Here is a 22,823-nt window from a genome sequence, read left to right as displayed (position 1 = left end):
GATTTTATGATTTCAAATATATTTTTCTAACGTCTTCTGATATTTCTAGTAGTGCAGGTCACGTTTCTCAAACAGTGGAAATCCCAGCTTGGAACAAACACCTCCATATGTTTTCTTTGTCATTTCAGGCAACAGATTGCTGCCTGTTTAGGAACCTCAGTGGGCAGATCCACAACTGTTCCAGTCAACAAAACCTAGACTGAAAGCCAAGCAGAATTTAATTAGGAAGTCATCAATTTGCCTTTTTGCCAACTTTACAAGCTGAAGCTAAATCCAGCACAGAGTTACTTCGGGAAGTCATAGAGCTCAGCCACAATCACAGCAGATCGGATCATCTCAAAGCCAGCCCCCATCAAACTGATGGCTTTCTACACATCTGACAACTGGCAAGGCTGCTATTAAGGTGTTGTAGCCTGCCTCACAACTAATGCTGCCTCTGCAAGCTGCTTTGCAACCCGCCTCCTACCAAACTCCTACTCGACTGTAGTGCTCATGACTGAATTTACTTATTTTACACTCACCAGTACCGTCCACGGAGGCACTCAGCATGTCATTGTCGGGCCAGATGTGCTCCACGCCGCTGTCCCTCATCTCGTCATCCTCTTCGTCCTTGGTCAGCAGGCCGTGGCCCTCGATGCATGGTGAAACCTCTGGGTTGGTGAGGCTGGCCGGGCTGCCGGTTCCGTTGATCAGAGGGTCTTCCTCGGACACTGGCAGCTTGTCCTCCTCCTCCGTCTCTGAGCCTGTCTCCACCACATTCTCGTAGTTGAGAGCTGTGACACAAAGGAGGAACAAATCTGGTCAGCACAAGAGAGGACTGCAGAGAAACTACTTTTTGTACACAGATGAATCTGACAAGGGAATTTGACCAGTTTTGGAAACAGGTTTATCCACAGTTTAAAAGGATAACCCCACATTACTGCCCAATGCAAGGCGTAGGCCCCCTTTTTTCTTTTGGTCGGTTACACCCCAATTACAACATCCACGGCAGGAATTTGTGACTGAACCACAGCGGTGCGCAGACAGCTGTCGAGGAGATGTGAGCCAAAATAGCCACTAATTTTCAGTCCTGCTCACATGTCTCAGATTCCAACGAGCTGCACCTTTCGGGATGGCTCTGCTCTGGAGCATACCGCTCACGTTTGAGATGCTCCACATAGCACGTACAATATTACAAATGTTGTTGCTATGCATACAAAAGGCTTAACCTATAGTGATTTAGATTATTCATTGCATGTAGCCCTCGGATGTCTTCACATTTGCATTGCCAGTGAACCATGAACATAAATATAAATGTTTCCTAACATATGAAAATATAAAAGCACGGTAGTGCCTTTAGGCGCACACACACACACACACACACACACACACACACACACACACACATTGAAAACTCCAACAGCAGGGCTCGCCCAGTTCCACAACACCCAGGTCCCAGACATATGCCTGCATTTCTTAAAATAGACGGCCTGTAAATAAGGGCTGTGAACTCAATCAAAGGTGGCTCTCGTGCAAATTAGTCACCACCATCGGCTGGTTCTCAGTGAGTACGCGCCGCGGCGTAAATCACTGCAGTAAAGGGACGTCAGAGGACTTATTGGAGCAGTGCAGATGGATGGCATCACATGGGGACACACCTCATTGGCAGCTTGTGCAAAAATGTTCTGTGGTGAGAGCCAATCATGGGAGGGCCCAGAGTCTGAGCCACCAAAGTGAAGAGGTGGAGGCTTTAGTTGAATTTATGTTTCCGAGTCATAAAAAAAGCCTTAGCGTGCCCACAAGTCAGCAAAGCTTCGGTGAAAATCAATAGATTTATAACATGTTTGTGGAAAATATGTAGAACTTCTCACATTGTGACCCTGCGAGGAATCAACAAGCTTAATTAAGGCAGTTTTTATGCCAAAGTTATAGCTACAAGTGTCCCTGCTTCTTGAACTCTCTGAGAATCAGGAGTGCCAACCAGATGAAGTTCATGCACAGCATTTCTGAAAACATTATACATATCAAAAGATAAGCCTCCCCACATCTCCTCCTGACACGTCTCTGTGCGATTGACTGGTCTGCACTTGCCTTCAGCGAACAACTGCACAACAGGTGCAAATTAAAATGAAAACAGGGCTTTCAAACGTGGGAGGGAAGGCAGTTGGGGGGGGGTGGCAGGCAGAAAGTGGGGGAGGAGGATGAGGAGGAGGGTGGGAGTGCGGTGACCTGCCTCGAATACCAATCGACGGAGGAAACAAAACCTTTTCAAGAGGTGTGATCACAAGGGTTTAGGCAAGTTCAGACTCAGTAATGCTCCTTGGGGATGACAAAAAAGGCAACCGGGGCAGGAGACCCACGAGTGGAAAGAGACGTTAGGAGTTCCTGGGTGGTCCACATCTACCTTGGTACAATTGACATTGTGATTTTTGAAAGGTTCGACTGAAAGAGAGCCATCTCTACCTGTCAAATGTCTAGACGTCAGAATGAGATAAAAGTTCGCCAGACTTAGGGATCTCTTAACTTAAAAATTGTTGGAATTCACCTCTCTGTGCCCCTTCACCCCTGAAGTTTGGAACTTTTCTCAGCAATGTCCCATCAGCTCTGTGTCCCCCCCCACCCCCACCCTCCAGCTTCCAGAGGAGGGGGCAGCAGCGCGGGGCTGGTAGAACAAAAGGCCAAGAGGCTTGGGAAGCTATCAACCCGTCGCTGTGAACCTGATCTCTGGATGCAGATTCAATGACGGCCGGGCAGGGGCCGGCTGAATGAAATTATCTAAGGCTGGACAGGTTTTAAAGGGCCTATTCTTCCCTAATAAAAGGAGCTGGGGAGCTTCTTTTTGTTTAGCAACACATCCACCACGGCAATGCACACCGTTCTGACTTCCCACATAAGGAATTAGGGAGTGCAGCAAACTTTTGAGGGCAGGACTAGGAATATTGGACTTCAAAGTACAGCAAAAAGAGAAGGAGCTTTCATTTTTATTTTTGACACCAGTTTATGTCTCCTGCTGCTTTTTCTTATCACTCGTGACGTCTTGTCCTCAAGTTTCTGAACAAATTTAAACACGGGGGCGTTGAACTGTCTCTGTGGATGCAATCTTCCCCGAACGTCAGCTGTCTCCTCCGCATTCAACGTATACCTCCAAGAAGGCAAAATGACAGTGGGGTGCTCGTCAAGTCAAACGCGCAGTATTAACGTCAAGAAAGCTGCCATTGTTTAGGTGCCACTGCTGACAAGAGCCTCTCCCTCCCTGAGCATGAAGCATCTATTGGTATTGTGTCAAGCAACAAAGTAATTCTAACCTACTAATATTTCGCAGGCAGTTATTTCATCCCCCTCCCCGAACCTCACTCTTAATCAGCCTTTTGTGTTGCCGAAGAGAGAGGAAGACAAAGAAAAGATAGTGTTTACTTCTTCAGCGCCTCTCCTCTCTTTTTCTTACCTTAAGTGTCATCCTTGACAAAAGCAATTACGGACGACATTTTACAAACTGTTGCTGCTACCTGTTTGCTTTCTTCTTCTCCTCTCAAGGTAAATTAAGAGGAGAGCGCTTCGACTTAAGTTTTGCAGATAATTAAAGTGACATGTGTAGCAGCGCAATTCTTGTTTAATATCAGGTTTTAAGCTATCTGACATAACCCTTTCACAGTCCTGGCATTATTCTGTCACTCACAAAAAAAGTACAGAGTGAGGACTAATATTGATTAGTAAGATTCAGCAATGACAGCCTGAGGGAAAAAAAAATGTGAGAGCAAAGGGACAAAGTCTTATTAAAATCTCATCATTTCTTTGATAAAGACAGGGGAAAAAAACAATGGCACAGGCGATACTTCAGCGGTGACAGTTGCACTCTGCAGATACAGAGAAGCCAGTGGAATTAATTTAGTCCAAACCTAACATGATTGTATTTACAAAGCTTCAGGTTTGACAGCGAAGGAGTAGCTCCAGTGATCAAAACATGCTTTTAATGTTGGAATCACAATCGACTCCTGCACGAAACAACACAAAGGATAACAGTTGTCAGGCCACATGCTGTATTCAAAGAAACCCAAAGTCACTTGGAGGAATAGGCAGCTACCAACTTGCATCTTTGATGTTGATCGTGTGCATCTGTGTGTCAGAAAGATTTTGCACGTATGGTGTGTCTGTATGAGGCAAGAGTTCCTGACCCAGAGTCTGCTTTTGAAACATTTGAACGTGCTCGGTTAAATTACCTGAGGACTATGTCATCATTGGTGATAACCCTAACCCAAGGCAATCAGAATATATAGGTTTTGTTTGTTTGGCATGCATCAAAAAAAAAAAAAAAAAAGTCCTTTTTGCTTGTCTCTAAAACCCAAGACTAGTGATTAAGATCATCATTCAGTGGTGACTTTGACCGCAAAAATCATCTAAAGCTATATCTTTGCCCCCATTTTCAACATCAAAAAGTGGTTTCGGACTCCTTAAATGACAAATCTAGTTGTAGCATCAAATAAAGTTTACAGTTTACATTTTGGGGAATGCTGAAACTGATGTTTTTGGTAAAAAAAAAAAAAAGTCAGAATGATTACTGTCATTGTTTCCTGACTGCTAATACTTTGGAGAACAATAAAAGCATAAATTATATATTCTGATTACTGAGGGTTCAGGGCTATGGTTGGAGTCATCATTTGATGGTAACTTAGACCTAACAATGTTAAATTCCCAAACCCTAACCCCTAAAATCTATATCTTTGCCCCATTTTTCTTCTTTCTTCAAAAGTCAGTTTTGGTCTTCTCCAAAAGACAGTGTTAGGGTAAGGATAGGGTTACAACCTATGGCAACTTAGACCTCAGAGGGTTAACATAAAAACTGGTTTCTACTTCCTTAAATAGCAGAAATCTGATGGTAGCATCAAGTTAAATAAAGCTGAGCTGCAACAAAACAAAACGGCTGGCATGAAGAAGGTTTCTCTTCAGTGCCCAAGTACACAGGGTCAGTCTGTGCGATAAAATCCTTCCCTTTACACTCTAAAACCTGCGTTCAGAGGTGTTCCACCTGCTTTCTGCTGAGAAAAAAACTTTTCCTGACGCTAACAGGTATAATCACATTTATTTAACAATCCCAAAGTAGTCATCAGGCTGTACTAAAGGCCCTTCCTGCTGGAGCCAGAGAGGAAAAAGAGCTCTTACTATTCGGCAGGCCAATGGTGGAGGTGATCGCTGCGGGGGGAATGACTAACACCCACGTTCGCGCTCTCACGCTAACCCCGGCTGACTTTTTAGTCAAGTGTCGAGGCTTAGCTCCAGGTGACACGCTCGGCCTCCTACGCCGATAATGAGCCAGGACATTCTCCCTATTGGATGATAACTGCTCGCGCTCGCTCCCTGTCTCATAAATGTGAGCCAAGCGGATCACCTGGATGGCTGCGAGGGAGATGGGAAAGCAGGGGCACTCTGTTAGTCAGAGTGGGTACGCGTTTGTGTGTGTGTGTGGGAGGGCATTAAGGTGGAAGCGAGGTCGCTGCCTTGTGGCTACGGCCAGCGGTAGTGGATTCTCATGATGACCTTTTGTCTGCCGTTGTTCCTGTCTGCAACAGTTTAAGCACTTCCTCGGGTAAGTCTTACTCCTGTCTGATGGAAACCTCACACTTACAGTGAACATGGCTAAATCCTCTTTTTACATATTTCTAGATGGACTTCACGGCATCTTTTTCTGCCTGAAATGAAAGTCAGGCTGAGCTAATAATTTTCTTTCTTTAAAGTGAAACAGTTTCATAGATTAATTTACTTGTGTGCTCAAACCAAGAATGCGCCATACTTCAGCTGCTAAACTAGAGCTGCTCCGACCCAAGTCAGGCCAGACAAAAGGATAGCAGACATGTTTGGATATTTTGTGCTATCTTGTCTCAGTATAATGGTGTGATCGAGCACAAGGGGCAAATCAGGGCCAAGTCGGTGAAAGGACGGTGGCAGAGGGCAAACAAAAGCTCTGAAAGGAGACAGAGAGGGAGAGTGAGGGGTGAGGGCCAGAGAGAGGGGAGGGAGAGACGATGAATGGTGAAAACTCAGTGAAGTGTAAACGCAACCTGGGAGTGTGTTTTGTGTGTGTGCGTGCGTCTGTCTGGGCAGTGTATGGTGTGTCTGCAGAGAGGGGGGAGGTGTGTTGCTGAAAAGTGAAGTAAGTGATGGATATAAGTTGCTGAGGACACCTTTAGGTGTTTAAGAGCTACTTTTGAGTCTAATTTAAGAGCAAATAAGTCGCTGTCAGAGCTTAATAAGTTAAAGAAAATCCAAGTATGGAAAACTGAGCAAAATACACTCCAAAAGCTGGGAAACAGAAACTGCAAGTCGATTTTCAGCAGAGTGAAAAGTAACTAATGGTGCGCTGATTTCATGCAAAGAAAAGCCTCCCAGCATCAGCGTTTTTCAGGAAATCTGCTCTCGAAAAGTCTTGTTGACCGTACGACACTAAAGCTTCACGAAGAGGACCAACGCGGGGTCAAAATGAGCCAATCACAATCCTTTCAAAAGCTTTTTTGGCTTTGCAGTCACTTAACTTTATATAAGTTTGATATGACAGCACTGTAGCGTGCATCCTCTGATAGCTCAGGTTACCCTGAAATCAAATGATGCCGATAACTTGATGAAGCTGAGATTACAGAAGGACTTTTACACAGAGACACATCACGGGCAACGAGGCCTCCGAATGGCAGATTTCTTGCTCTATTAGAGAGCGGCAAATTACACACCGAGCAAAGAAAAGTTGCAGCATCAATATTTGTGGCGTCTTCCGACTCGTTTGACTGCGTCGAATCGCCGCTGGGTTTTGTCCACGAGAAGCCCCTCGCAGCAGCTCTGACTCTAATTCAATTAAAGTCCCATTTATTTGCAGAGGAGGCCTGAGCAACAGGCTGGGGAGGGCGAGGGAGGCACAGAAAGCTTCAAGGTTTGCTCAACAGCTCAGAGGTCCCACCTTTGCCGGGTCCTGCATGGATTCACCATCTGTGCCCACCCCTCCCCTTCCTCTTCCTCCTCCTCCTCCTCCCCCAGTTCACACATGTTCCTGCCTCCAACAAATGTTCGAAGAAGTAAACCTCCCCTCCTCCCCCTCCTCCTCCTCGTCACACAAGCCAAAGAAGAAGAATAAAAAAGACACACAAAAGCTTCCCCTGGCTGCCCTCAGGACTCCCAGGCCAGGAGAGTGGGAGGGAGGATTCAGAGAAGAAGAACAGAGGAGGGAAAGGTTGGGAGGCAAAAGGAGGGGGGGGGGGGGGAGGCTGCAGAATATTTATTTTTTATCCCCGGCACAGGTGATCTTCCCCTCGCCGCCTCATGTTACCCTGACACTCGTCAAGCAACGGGAAGAAGGGGGGAAAAAAAACGGTTAAAATTAGAAAATTTAATTTATTTGATAATTTCCCAGAATAATTAGAGTTAATATGGGTTAATTAATATGCAAATCTCTCAGCAGATGTTCGGCAGCGAGGCTGCGCACGGCTGAGGAAAAACAGCCCCCTTCTACTTTCTCCTGCCTGGTTTTGGCTGTCAGTTATTGGGCCGTAATTACTGTAACTAACCAAACACACACACACACACACACGCACACACACACACACACACACACACGGGGGAAAGAAGAAAACGTTTGCCGGGTGAACTGCTTCCAGTTTTGGAGTCGTCACAGGCAAAGCAGGGCTTCTTACACACATAAAGGGAGACCATCGCTAATTTCCCCTCCACTATAAAGGCCCTTTTTAATGCTCCGAGCTGAATGAATGCAGCAAGTGCTTTAAACTATTTGAAATTTGCAGGGCTTTTTGTGCGTGTGCGCATTAACGTGAATTGTAAAGAAGAAGAAGGAGCAGCAGAGGCATCAGTGGAGGCAGCGACAGGAGCACCTGCAGGTTAATATCGAGAAGGAAACGCAGCTAATAAAACAGATGTGAGCGGAGTCGCTGCGAGCGCCATAAAGAGACGGACATGTTTACACGTGTGGCTGCAGCCGAACTGAAACGCAACAAACACACACACACACACGGGTTCAGACCAGAGGACGGATGAGACCCACGTCAGGAACTTTCAGTATTAGAGCCAGACGTGAGAAAAAAAAGAGAATTTTGCATTTTGAGAATAAAATCAAAACATTAACAGTAAAGTTTTCTCTCATCCACGAAGTCCAGAGATGACTTTTATTCTCACGTCCTCTCCATTAATTTCTTTTTTCTCGATAGTTAAACTTTTACTTTCTTTTAATATGTTGATTTTATTTTCTACCTTTCAACTTTATTCTCAATATTTCAACAACATTTTGACTTAATTCTACATTTCAACTTTTTCCCACCAACTTTAATCTCACAGACTGAACTTTTAATTAGTTTTGAACATTTTTCTTGACACATTGATTTGACTCTAATTCTCAAAATGATTCCAACATTTAAATATTTAAACTTTAGTCTTCATGTTTTGAGCTTTCTTCTACTTTGAAATTTTTGTTCCAGACTTGGTTGATTTTATTCTCTATTGCTCAACTTTATTCTTAATTTTAACATTTTGAATTCATTCTACTTCCTAACTACATTCCTGATATTTTGCGGCGTCGTTCTCTACTAATATTTAGGCTTTATCCTCTACTTTCAACTTTATTCTCAGTATTTACACTTTATTCATTACACTTTATTTTGTCTTTATTTTCCAATGTTTTGATTTCATTCTCAAACTTTCAAGACTTTATTGTCACATTTAAACTTTATTGTCAACGCAGAAGAGAGACATGTCGAGAATAAAATTGGCTTTATTTTCCAACATTTTGATTTTATTTTGTATAACTTTATTCTAAACATTAACTTGTGTTATTTGAACTTTGCTTCGGTGTTGAATTTGATTCTACTTTTATTTATTTTCCTGACATGTCGATTTTTTTCCTCTGCTGCTCCACTTTACGCTGCTTTTCGACTTTATCGACATCAAGACTTCTCACATTAAAACAAGTGTCAACACATTGACTGTATTCTCAAAATCTTGACTTTATTCTTCATATTTCAACAATCACTCTAATTTTTTTCAGCATTTATTTCTTTATTTTTGACACTCAGACTTTAATTGACTTTTTGAACTTTATTCTCAATATTTCAGCCTCATTCTATCAACATTATTCTCGATATTCTTACTGCATTCTTGCTATGTTGTTTTTGTTCTCAGTTGTAAACTTACATTCAGACTTTATTCTACTTTTCAACTTTATTCTGGAAATTTCAACTGTAACCTAAACATTATCTTTAGCTATTCTTAATATTTCAATCCTTTTCTCAAGATTTCAGGTTTATTCTCATTAAAATTAAAGCAAATAAATTCTGCTTTCTTTTATCATTAATATGACAGGACTACCCAGTGCTTCGTCACAGGAACCACGTTTCTTGCTAATGTCTGCATACTTTATAAATACTTGATCCATTCCATAATTTAACGAGTTAATCAGGAGAACTTCAAGAAAACACACCATCTATTGATACATGTTAACTGTGTCAAACTGTGCTGCTTTAATGTGAGCAGCTCTGAATTCTGGGCTGACTTTAATTGAGCTCCGACCACTGACAATAGAGGGGTTCTTTCTTTGCTTTTTTTTTTTTTTTTGCAACGTATTGATCATCTTACCAAAACAATAATCAGGAGATTGTTTGATAATGAAAATAATCACCAGTTGCAGCTCCAGATTGAATACATCTCCCTCGCTCTCCCCCCCTTGTTTGTATTCTTGTGGGAGGTGGAGAGAGTTACCTTTAATAGAAAGATTTAATTCATGGCCTCTTCCCTGGGGAGGGAGGGAGAATATAAGAGCCTATCTCGGGGTGCTTGCCAGGGTTCTCCTGTGGTCAGCTCTCTCCAATAATAATGTGTTTCTGATAGCAGCTCTGGGTGTGTGTGTGTGTGTGTGTGTGTGTGCGCGCGCCACAAGCTGAGACTGTTATCTAAATCGTTCCTCTTTCTCTCCCTCTCTCCGTTTCCACTCCTCCTCCTCCTGCCCAGTCTCAAAGGGACACTGTGGCTCAATGCCACGAGTCCACGCCCCACAAAAAACACACATGTACACACCTACACACAACAACAACATGTATTCATAAAAACAGTGTTTTGAAATATAGACAAACATATAAGACACATTCAGGTGGAGGAATCTGCTGACGGACCCTCGGATCAGGTTGGAGGCGGAGCAACAAATTGATAGAGGCAGCCTTCTGTTATCAGGTCTGCCTGTTTAAAACTGACTTTATCACGTGTGTGTGTGTGTGTGTGTGTGTGTGTGAGAGCCCCAGGAGAGCTGGTGTGGCCTTGCAGTACTTTGTGCACGGTGCCACCGTGATAACACATCTGCTTTGGGTTCATCTGTTTATGAATCACTCTTATCTGCCTTGCAAGTGTGTGTGCGCGTCTGTTTGAGAGTGTGTGTGTGGGACTGTACATGTTTTGATGTTCCTGTGTACCCGAGTGTGTGTTTCTTTGTAGGCTCGCGTTATTGTGAGTATTTACACGGGAGGAAAACAGCGAGACGAGGAGGAAGGTGGCGTTTGACCGGGAAGCAAACACACCTGAATCCATTAGAGCCCATATTTACATTTGCATGATAATACAGGCCAAAAGGTCAGCAAAGGATAACACGGAGTAAGTCACAGGGACTTACAAAGTGGTGTTTGAGGTGATTCTTTGATTACAAATTTCCAGTTTTTGCCTCAACCGAGAAGGTTACGCGATTGATTCAGTTTGTCTGGTTTAATCCGAATGATATTGTTACCAATGTTAGGACTTAAGAAGTGGCTAACCTCCGGCATCAGATCCAGATCTGGATCCAGGAATGCTTAAGAATACATATAATTAGACTGTGCAGTTTCTGGAGAAATTGTAGTGGGATTGCTGCTTTGGTAAGATTCTAGGATGTCAAAATAGATCAAAGGAAAGGTTCGAGATTGTTGCTATGTTTGAAGACAAGATCCTGTGTTTTAGATCGAAGCCACATTAGGCCCTCCACACACAGTCTGCCCATTATAATGAATGGGATTGTTTGTGATAAACAGTCATAAATTAAGAACAGTAAAACTTGTGAAGCATGCATCACACAATCAAGCAAGTCATCAAGCGCTCAGTGTCCTGAGAACAAACCCCTCAGTAAGAACTTCTGTCTGGTGTCTGCAAGTACTGCAGAACAGGAAACTTCCTCAGTTACTTTTTGCACTGCAACTTTTCTGCAACTGTAGTTTCCATATACAAATGAGCTAATATCTCATTAAATATGCACTGATTTGCACGCATGCCCAACAGCCTGTGGTGTCTATGAACCCTAAACAGTAGTATTAAAAACACTCCTGCATGGCTGTAACGCAAAATGACCTTCAGCAAAGGCAGAGACATTACAAACATTAGGAAGCAAGGATAAAAAAGCCACACACCCCCCACCCCACCCCGCAGCCGTCACCATGTGACCTGTCGCCTCCTGTCAGGACAGGTGCTCCGACACCTTCCCTCACACCTATGAGGAAACCTTTTCCCTCACAGCACCGAGAGGCAAAAAAAAAAAAAAAACCACCAGCAATTCTTCATCTCTGACGGCCCCCACGTGCCTCAGTTTAATAAAAAAGAATCTATAAAAATAAATTACTCACACTAAGTATATGCAAATTCAAATGTAAGCAATCATTGCAAAATTAATTTTGCCAGAACTGATTAAAAGCTTTAATAAATCTATATACAGTATTGCGCCAATCTGATATTGTAAATTTATTACGCTCCCTGTAAGATTAATTAGAAAGCGACGGTAACATATTGCACTGCCAGGCCAGATTACTGTACTTTTTTGTTAATAACAGTTAAGCAGAACCTGAGCTGTAATTACCGACTAACAGGAGCTTTTTGATTTCTCTTCACTGGGAGGAAGGAGAATGGGATGCAGTAACAAATGAAGGCGTCTATTTTGGAGGGGGGGAAAAAAAGGAGAAATTAATCACAGCTTGAAGTTCATCTTTTAATATTGCTAAAAATCCAAACTGGAAGACTTCATTTCGGGAAGAAGTCATTTAATCTCGGAGTTGAGCAATGCTTTCAAGGGTTAGCGGTTGCAGCCCCAGTTGAGCAACACTTTGGGGTTAAAACAAAATGTTGCAAAAAGCAGTAAAAGATCAGAGTCTGCTTGCATAAAAGTATCTGAAGTAATCTCCTCCTTTCACAACCAGTCACCTCGCAGCTGCAAGAGAGACATCACCGTGGTTACGCAGACTCCTTTCACCTTTCCTCCTCAGACGCCAAAACTGTCGCCCCGGCCAGATAGCAGCAGGGCAAAAAAAAAGAAAACACACAACAACCGGTTTGATCTGGCCAAGGTTGCTTTGCATTCTTGTTCACAGCGATGGGGCCATGGCCACGTTTATCTCAGCAAAACAGCACCTGAGAGCGAAAGCAACTGCTTTTCAGTCCTGAAAAGGAGCAGCAGAGAGAGAGAAAATGCTCCTATGAAATGTTTCTTTGAGGCGAGAAAAAGCAGAGCAGAGTGAGACCTCTCGCTGCCATAAAACTCTGCCAATCAGCAGCTGTTTAAAGGTCGATTCGTGTGTGTGTGTGTGTGTGTGTGTGTGTGTGTGTGTGTGTGTGTGTGTGTGTGTGTGTGTGTGTGTGTGTGTGTGTGTGTTGGGGGGCTGAACAGGGAGCTCAGATGGACTAAAGAGATCAGACAGGATGAACTGCTGAAGGGTGGGGGGTCCAGGTGAGGGGCCACCATGTTAAAGGGAGGAGGTTTGAATCTGCTTCTTCTTCTGTGGTCTGAGCCAATCTGGGGGCCCGGGGCCTCATTCACATGGTAATGAGAGTGTAAAATCACATCTGTTACCCCCTCACACACACACACACACACACACACACACTGAAGCTCTTTGTCACCTGAATAGCATCCCCTACCAGGTATCAAATAAGCACCAGGAAATGGGGAAGTGTGTGTGTACACGTGTGCATGAGTGTGTGTAACATTCCCAGTAGGCAAACTGCCCCCACCACCACCACCACCACCACCACACACACACACACACACACACACACACACACACACACACACACATGAAAGGTGGCCTGGACCCTTGCAGAGAGGGAAAGCCCTTTGGAGAAAGGCAACTCTCTCTGACACTGTTACCAACTTCCCAATTAGCTGCCAGCCAGCCAGAGGGAGGAGAAGCGGGAGGTGGAGGAGGATGAGGAGGAGGAAGAGGAGGAGGTCGCTTAGGATTTGGACTGATGGGGTGCACAGCCCCAGAACCATCTCCCGGTAGGTCTTTTGTGAGGTGATTTAGGTTAAATATCTGGCTCGGTGGCACTTCGGTTGAACCCCTATAGCATGACTGCTAGCACATTATAATATAATAAGTTGTCACAGTGCCTTCAAATGTTGTGCCTAAGCATGACAAAGACCTACCAAATTGTAATTAGGATTGATAAATGCTGGTTAAAGGGGACCTATTATGCTTTTTATTTCTTATTGTCTTACTTCCTGGCTAAATAAAGCCTTAATATATATGAGGGCTCTAAATATGCTGTTTCTTAAACTCTATGGTATCAAATGGGATATCCCTAATATGGTCATCTCACAAAAGCCCAATCCACCTGCTTACGAGGGGCAGCCAGTCAGAACAAAGTTGCCTTGAAGGGGTAGAAGCTTGTTTCAGGATGAGCTGAAGGCATTATAAAGGCTTATTTCGGTTTGTGAATCATGCAAAGCTACCCTAGCAGAGTCCAAGAATCAAAATAGAAAGCTGGATCTGGATACAGGAGGGGAGAAAATGCTTGCAAATGTACATTTACGGCTTTCTTCAATTGATTTTAGCTCTTATTTTGATTTCCATCTGAATGAGATTTTGCACACCTTCTTATGCGTACGTGTGTGTGTGTGCTAGACGGCGCCAGCGGCAAGGTACGCCAGGTGTAAGACAGTAGCTAGATGACACAACTTAACCTTTTTCTCGATCTCGGTAAACGGCACAAACAGCCAGCGCTGCAGTCAGAGGGCCCCAGAGCCCATGACTTATACATGACGTGGGTGGGAGTAAACAGGAGCAGATCGAGGCATTTTGTTTCCTTTCTTCCCTCTTGCCAGATGCTTTTTTTTTTCATGTGGTACCTGTCTTTCTTATCTAGCCGCAGGAGGGCGAAAGCTACACTTTTAATTACATGGTGGGAGTAGAAGGTGGAAGCAGGCGAGAGTGATGGGGAAGGAGGGGGGAGATGTGTGGATACCTAGGGCTCTTTTAAAAACACCTTAATAAGGAAGCTCAGACATTAACTGCAAAGTTCAAAACAGCAATAGCCTCGATGTGCACAGGTGAAAGACGTTTATTTGAATAGCTTGGCAGTTAACAGCAAAATTAACACCTTTTCTGCTGATTAAAAGCACCTGCAAATTATGTTTTTAACCACAGTCGTAGAACAAAACTGCAAGATAATTGTCTTAAAACCCCAGGAAGACAACATATAAGAAAGTTATGATATTTCTAGTTACATTTCAGGTATTAAGCTGTGTTTCTAACCCTGCCATTAAGCCCTAGATGACTAAAAGCACATGCAATAAAGTCTTGTTGTGCTTTAGCTCACTAATCAGCCTTGCTCCATGCAGAGAAAAGTACAAACAAAATTTACTTCTAAGGGAAAAAAGTGGATTTCTTACTGAAGGATATGATTGCACAGGCTCTGACCTGTGCATATGAACCTAAATATGGCTTACATAAACACTCACTGGCCACTTCATTAGATATACCTATTCAGCTGCTCATTGAGGTAAATATCAGCCAACCACATGGCAGCAGCTCAATGCATTCAGGCATTTATACATGATCAAGATGACCTGCCAAAGTTCAAAGTGAGCATCAAAGTGGGGAAGAAAGGTGATTTAAGAGACTTTGAATGTGGCTGTTGGTCTAAGTATTTCAGAAACTGCTGCTCTGCTGGGATTTTCCCACACACCCATCTCTAGGGTTTACAGAGGATGGTCTGAAAAAGAGAAAATATCCAGTGAGCGGCAGCTGTCTGGGTGAAAAAGCATTGTTGATGCCAGGAGGTCAGAGGAGAATGGTCAGTGTTTCAAGCTAATAGGCAACAGTTACTTGAATAAGCACCCATTACAACCAAGGTATGCAGAAGAGCATCTCAACAGCAGCAGAAGACCACACCGGGTGCCGTTCCTGTCAGGTAAGAACAGGAAACTAGGACTACAATTCACACGGGCTCACCAAAATTAGGCAACAGAAGACTGGAAAAACATTGCCTAGTCTCTGAGGAGTGTTTCCAGTAACTTGTTGAATCTGCGCCATGAAGTGCTATAGTAGCTAGCAAGGTCTACCTGATAAAGGTGCTTCTGCTTCTTAGAATCACCTCCAAACATTTTATTTTCCATCATGGATGTAGCAAAGAGTGGAAGATAACCATAACAGGGCTAATCGGATGTCAGGTGCTGCTAAGGAGTCTCGTGCAGAGAGAAATACAAACAAAGGTCACAGTGTGATTTCTTACTATAGGCTATGATTGCACACACTCAGTCCCATGTGTGTGTGAATGTGTATGTATAGACGGCTTACATAATTGAGCAGCTTCATTGGCATGATGTGAATGGCTGCAACTGGCACACACACACACACTCACACACTTTGTGGTATACTGTAAGTAAAAAGGAAATTTTGATCTAAGGCTTTTCCCCCCACCTACCCTTGGGTTCTGCCTCCCTGTGTTTCTGTCAATCCTCTTCTCTTTTTTTTTTTTTTTTTTTTGATCAGTGGCTTGAAAGAGGCGAGCATGTGTGAGTGCTCAGGTACCTGGGGTATGCAGAGGTGCTAATTAGCTCGGCAGGATAATTGATGTGTAGATTACACCGTCGAACAAATGCTCCGACTTGTTTGTTCTTCGCACTTCTTGGTCGCTGTGCGAGGAAAAAGTGGAAAAAAAAAAGAAAAAGAGAAAAGAAAGCCCTCCCAACCCCCCCAACCCCCTCCTTGTACCTCGGCCCTAATGAACAATTTACCTGGCTTGTAAAGGAGGTGGTTATGCCTGCCAAGGCAGAGGGAAAACAAAGGAGGGGTTGCACTGGAGTTCATTTCCCACAGGTGGAACTACTGTCTCCTGTGCTTCCAGACCTGACTCCGCTCCCTGGTGTTAGTGGAAGAGGAGAATGTGTATATACGCTTTGCCAAACCCTGAAGGAGAGGATGGCGAGCATGCATAATTCCAAAAGGGAAACAATTTTCAAAATGAAAGAGCATGCCATTAAGAGCGCCGGTAGGCCTCCATTGTTCTACACGCCCCCCCCCTCCACCTTCTCTTCCTATAATGCTATTTCCTCCATCTTTTGTCTTTGGGACGCTATTATTAGCCGACTGTGCACGCGTGCAAGCCCCCCACCTCCCCCCTCCGCGTCCGTTCAATAGGGTTTGAATTTGCTCATTAACGGCTAAGAATCCGCAAACACATTCGCCGGAGCTTTTGCTACTGCTAATAAACTAATCATGCCCTCGCGTCTAATTGGGAAATGGAATGAGAGCTTCGCCTGAGGATTTTAGGAGCCGGCTCTCTAACGGCAGGGAAGTGGAAGCGGAGCCCATTAGCAGGACAGATGTAGAGGCAAAAGGTGAGCGGCTGAGACGGCGGCTCCTCGCCGCACTCCCGGACCGCCCGTAATCTGTCACCCGCGCTGGTTTACAAGTTAAACACATTATAGCGCTCGCCTAGGCTCATTTCTAGGATGCATAGCCCCTGCTGTTTTTTTTTTTTTTTCTCTCTCCCTTGTGAGATGCTTACAGACCTGCCAGGGCACTGTCACCGAGCATTTTTCTCAGCAGACCTGATTATTCAGGCAGAAAAACAGAGACATCTTAGATCTGAGTCTTATTGTTTCCTGATATTTCCCCTCACAAACTGTGCCTGTGAAGGCCCTAAATTACCTCACCGGAGTCTGATCTCCACAGCTCCCGGAAGTCATACCATTTTTATTTTTCCTGTGTAAGAGGCAAATGCTTTCAAATGAGAGGACATGTGTCCAAATACACCCGTTAAGACTGTATTTACCAGTGATTTAAAGCCACAACCACCACCCCCCACAACCACCACCACCACCACCACCAATCGCCATGCTCACACAAGTTCAGCCATGAAAAATGAACTCAATACAACCTTCCTCAAGAAGATCATTTTATTCTCCTGTTATTGTGTCGCTGGCCTTAGGCACCTCCAGTTTGCTATGTCGGTGTGATAAGGAGGAAAAAAGATGAGCCCTCTTCTTTAGATCAACCCTGAACTCCCTGGGACAGATTACCGTGTCATCGAAAACCCGCGGCGGCATGTTTGGACTACACCGGATTGGGAGTCTTGCTGACTAACTGGCAGTTTCCATCGCCAACCTGATAACTCTCTTCCAACATCTCTCACCGCAGCTCAGCCAGCCAGCTAAGCAAGCAGGCAGGCACTTTCTTTTTTTTTTTTTTTCTTTTTTTTTTTTTGTTTTTCCTCCCTGCCTTTTTCCTGTCGCCATCTCGGTATTTAATCTAACACCGGCAGGCGGCAAGAAGGGTTTACTTTTCCCCCCTCAAAGACAGCTTTGCGAGGCAGAGAAGGCAAAAGTGGGAGGAAGAGAGCCGAGCACTCAGGCGGGGAGGGACAGGGGAGTCTAGGCAAGGCACAGGAAACCTGGGCCAAGCGTCACTTTTAACAAAAGCCTTTCATCTTTCTCTCTGCTTTCCCCCCAAGACAGTACGCTTCCAGCAGTGGGATCCTTTTAAGTACATACCTGATAAGGAAACTTTTTTCTTCCCTTTCGAGAGTGCATAAAGGAAAAGTATCCCCCTCCCACACACATATACGCACACCCCAGTGCGGCTAAAAACCTCTCATTGCTTTGAACGCCAGATACTGTCCCTTTTATCCCCGGCAAGCGGGTTTCCTATGGCTATTAACTCATTCAAAACAGGTAATTACGGCGGGCAAACAGAGACGCCACGGATCAGAGCGAGCTGCTCAGGCCCACTCCACCTTTGCAATCAAACCAGGCGACATCTTGGCTAACAGGATGGAGGTAGTCAAGAATCCATTTGTGGATAACTGTACCTAATCCATTTTAGTCAGGAGTCGCTGTGCCAGGGCTGTGTGTGCACTGGGGGAGGGCCCATGGGACGTATCTGATGGAGAGGTCATAAATCACAGAGAAGAAGTTGGAAAAGTTGAGCTCCCATGAAGAGAGTGAGATAGGAGATGGGGGGAGGGGGGGGAACGCCCCTCAGAGGAAAACAACCAAGGCTATCATCACCTTAGTTAAAATATCAGCAACCTCAGGCTAGTAAGGGCGGGAGCTGCCAAACAATGCCCTCTTCCCTGTGGTTGGAGAGGAGGATTCATGCAGAACCTCCAGTGGGTGGTTGTTATTGCAGGACAATTCCCTCAAGTGTAGTTAACATAGCATGAGCCAGTTGGTGGACATTTTTATCCGAGGCGCTTTTACTGCATACAATTTTAGCATGGGTGACACCAGCGGGAGTTGGACTGGTAGTCTGGCATTGTTGCTCCAGGAGAGTTGAACCTTTAACCCTGTAGGAGTGAGTGCAGAATTAAACACCCAACCCTAGCAAAATAATCAGATTACCAGTTCAGATGTTTTCATAGCTAACAGTTGGCATTAGCTAAGAGTATAGATTAAAAGCTCAGATGTTTTTTATGGGTGAAGCTTTAGAAAGATAGTTTAAAGTTCCTTAGCTAACAGTAAGGTTAGCAGTTAAAATTGTTAGCTAAAACAGCTGGATGAGTACAAATAATGGTTAAAAAGTGAATCAAATGTTGAAATAGTAAGCAAAAATTATTGCTGAATTTGTTAGCTAATAGAACGAAGGGATAAATGAAATCCTGACATAAAAAGAAAAAAAAAAGTTGAAAATAACTGCTAATAGTTACAGTTAGCAATTAAAATGTAAGCTAAAAGTATACATTAACAGGCGAATTGAAATTGTGCCGCCATTGAAATTGTGACCTAAAATATGGATGGTTAATTTGCTTTTTTTTAATAGCTAGCAGTTTACACTGTTAGCTCAAAGTACAGATTAACTGCAGATAAGCAAGATAAAAGTATAAAATTACAGTCTAGACTGTCAGCTAACAGCATGGATAAACAAACAATACATAATAGATAAGATGAATGACTGACTGAAACTGTAAAGCATTAGCTCTGCTAGGCATAAGTGATAAATGCTAAGCTGACTGTAATCGCTACCCAGACCCAGTTTAAAGAGTTCAGGTGAAGATATCTGAATTAAGAGAGTCCATCTAACAGGGCTTATGAGGCATTTTGGATGGAAAGGTTGGAACACATAAAATATGAAAATCTTAACCCGATCTCAGGAGCCAAGTACTCTTTTTTCACCTATCTCCTTATCTGCACAGGAAGTACATGGCGCCCCAAGGGAGCACTCAGTCTTTCCTTCCTTGTCTCCTATTTTTTTTCTACACTGTTTGTTGTTTCAGGTAATGAAAACAGAGCAGCTGACAGAAACATTTTCATGTTGTTTTCGTGACCTGGACAACGTGCCAGAGCCTCCCGCCACGCTTGTTCGAGTCAGAGGTGAGGTCTGACAAGATTCTTAAACATTTTTTCCCCCTCTTCTTCTCTTCACCCGCCCTCCACTCAAATTTTGAAGCAAGCTGTTGTGTAAGAAACTCTCTGTATCTATGGTAATGGGCAGCTAATTGATCCCATGGGGCTTCGCTGGCATGGGGAGAACTTATTTACTCTTGCGACACAGGAATATTTCAGCTCAGACATTTTTCTCCCTCCTCTCAAGCTCTTCCTCTAATGTGACTACAACTCTCAAATTCTCTTATCTGTGCAGGGCACGGTGAGGTGCAAAGGAGGACAATGTCTACACATTTTCCCATTTGAGAAACATGTGTTCATGGGGTGACAATCAGCCACCCATTGCACCACAGAGAGGAACCAATCAAGCTTTAACACCTTGACTCTTCTCGCCGAATGTGGCCACCGCTGCTGAGCCGCTACACCGCCTCAATGTCAGTGCAACAAATTGGCTTCCAACAGGAATCCAAGGTGCCAAAGAGCCATTAGACGAACAAAGTCTCGAAGCCTACCCGGCGATTAATGCATTAGAGTCCTTACACGAGAATCAACCCCGTTTATTAGGGCTTGCTATAAAGGCAAGAGAGGCAAAGTCAGTTCACCTCAGTATTTACTATGATTTCAAATGATTTGAAGGTTTTCAAGAGCTCGAGTGTTTGCCTGATACTTCCGGTGAGGGTCACAGATATCAGTCTCCCTAAAATCTAATAATTCAGGGAGCTATTCCAAGAGTCTAGGAGTCTAAGAGTCTTTGCTGGATGCACGATGATGATGAAAAGCACCAGTAAAACACCTGCACCACTGAGCAACAACAGGCCCGATTGTCAGGAAAGCCCATCTCCAATTAAACAAAGTCGTAATCTGTCCCTGACAGAGCGGATTAGGTTTTGTCCTGGAGGGGCCCTCACAGAGGGAGGAAGGAGAAGGAGGAGGGGGGTTAGCCACGGCTGGCAACTTCATTTCCTGTGAGCACACCCTTGTATCCTCCTGTGGAGTTACCTGACTCAGCGCAGTCCGTCCGCCAGGCAAGTGACAGTCAGCTGACTTGCCTTCCTGCTTGTAGGAATCAAATCCTGTCTAAGATAACAGCTAATCATTTGTCACCCTGAGAAGCAATTCCCCCAAATCACCCAGGAGGAGAGTGCCACTTTATTCCAAGGTGCTGTCAGGATGGCAAGAAATTACATTCAGCCATGCTTTCCCTTAAGTCCCCACCCCCTAAATCTCTCCCGAGTCCTGTTTGGAATGACAGAACAACAGCTGACAGGACTGGAAGACACTGTTGTTCCAGACCCAAAGACTACACCTGGCAGGATGTTCCTTAAAAACAACCCCGCGTCCAAGCTTTGCCCCAAACCTTGCAAAATGGGTGCAATCGTTGCCTTTCTTATGCAAACACATTGCCCCAGACACGTAATCACACAGAGGCTTTAGGAAACTATGGGAAAACACATGCTGGCAATATGCAGGCCTGTATCAAACACACACACACACACACACACACACACACACTGAGAGAAACACTTCAGCCTGTCCATGCAGCTGTTTCCTTTTGGGATTCTTGAGCTGTTACACTGTGACACTTGCTCTGCTTTCTCACTCGGATGAAACGGCGTCCAAGTTTCAAATTCTGCAAGATCGTCAAAATGTTCAAGAACGCAAACCTATACTGATCTGCAAACATGACTTCCAAGCTATTTAGGAAAACGTCTAAATGACAAACTGCCCGGATCACATATATCTGCACATCCCTTCTCTCCTACAGCGAGCAGCGGCTTCACTGTTTCCCACCGTCGTCCAGTGAACTTTAGCTTTGTGTTTTGAAATTATTTTCTTAAGCAACGGGAGCTATTTTATCATCAAGAAAACTCTCTGTGCCAAATTTGTGTTGTGTTTGAAATGTTGCTACAGACAGAGCGTGGCCCACATTTGGCCTTGATTGTCGGCACTGACTCAGGGTGAGTCGCAGCTCAAAGTCCACCTTATATGGGCCAGATGTGAGGTGTGCTGTGGCTTTTGGGCCACCTTCGGTCCACACAGCACTTTCCATAACGTGTTGGCCCATGTTTGGCTTGTACTGCATTTGTCAAAGCCGTAAATGCCCCAAATAGTCCTGATTAGGTTGAAAATGTCTAAAAACTGAGCAAAACTGTGCCAACACAACCAGTGTCAAACTGGGCTGGTGACTTCTGAGCCACGTCTGGCCCATACTGTGTTTGTCGGTGCCATAACTGAGCCAAAAGTACCCCAGCCTAGGCTGAAATGGATCACACAAAGCCAGATAATGCATTACATTTTTCTAGTATCATGCTTTTAACTGTCATATTCATGTGAAATGCATATCAAGTTCAGGCAAATACAATCTTGTACTGCAACTATAACACAGATTTTCAGCTCAATGCAGCTGCTGCTCAGCGACAGAAAGGCAAAGCAGTGGCAGTTCATAAGGTTTTTATATTTTGAGTTAGTCAACTGACTGGCTCTGGGACGGCTGCCCGCACAGCATTGGTCATACTTAATTACATTATGCACGGCGTGGGGATATTCATAGCATACATGAGCAGCAAATTAAAAGGAAAAAAGAGACAATATTGCCAGTGTGGAAAAGGACCTCTGACATTGAACGAATTTGGCGATTTATTTTAAAAAAGACACCATCCCATTTGATTAGCGATGCTAAATTAACGTCAATTTAGAAAAGGGGAGAAGAAGTCCAACCTGAGAGGAGATCAGTGCGGCAGTGGCGTCTGGGAGACACCAGCTTGTTGATGGCATAATGCTAAGTCTGTGGGTTGTAGATAAGAGTGCCATACAGTAGGCCCTAGGCCCAATGCTGCATGCGTACGGATGCGTCTCACGTGTGTGGGGGGAGGACGTGTGTTTGTACACAGATATATATGAGTGTGTGTGTGTGTGTTAGCGTGCAAGACAAATGAGAAAGGTGCTTGATGGCGTGAAGCGACTTATCTCTCATTATGTGGAACAGTGGATGAATAAGGCTGTCGATAGAAGGGAGAAACAATTAGAGGAAGAAAAGTCCAGGGACTGAGTATAGATGGAGCAATTTAAGGTGTGTGTGTGCAATAATTTCTTCTTTAAAGAAGAAATGTGGACCATTTTGAGCCTTTTTGTTTCAATTTGATGGTAGTATCTGGAAAAAAAAGGGAAGAAGAAGAAGTACCAAAAAGGGAGACATCTCATTTTTCTCAGGTTTAACTGAATAATGTATGCATACTTTCACTTGCTGGGCATG

The 22,823-nt window shown here is 44.1% G+C and overlaps 1 protein-coding gene across 5 annotated transcripts in view; it reads right to left on the bottom strand.

Moving 5' to 3' along the window:
• zeb2b (zinc finger E-box binding homeobox 2b) overlaps positions 1–22,823 on the bottom strand; it is a 97,774-nt gene that overhangs the window by 24,526 nt on the left and 50,425 nt on the right. For 3 of the 5 annotated variants that reach the window (XM_030747020.1, XM_030746994.1, XM_030747003.1), the window contains one exon: positions 522–776. In XM_030747020.1, coding sequence (XP_030602880.1) covers positions 522–776 — 255 coding nt within the window. The remainder of the gene's footprint in view (positions 1–521; positions 777–22,823) is intronic. The other 2 variants (XM_030747011.1, XM_030747026.1) reach the window with 1 other exon arrangement.

This window comes from Archocentrus centrarchus, chromosome 2 (assembly GCF_007364275.1).
Source record: "Archocentrus centrarchus isolate MPI-CPG fArcCen1 chromosome 2, fArcCen1, whole genome shotgun sequence".
Classification (NCBI taxonomy): domain Eukaryota; kingdom Metazoa; phylum Chordata; class Actinopteri; order Cichliformes; family Cichlidae; genus Archocentrus; species Archocentrus centrarchus.
The sequence above is the reverse complement of the archived record's forward strand: the minus strand, read 5'-3'. Positions and strand labels throughout refer to the sequence as shown.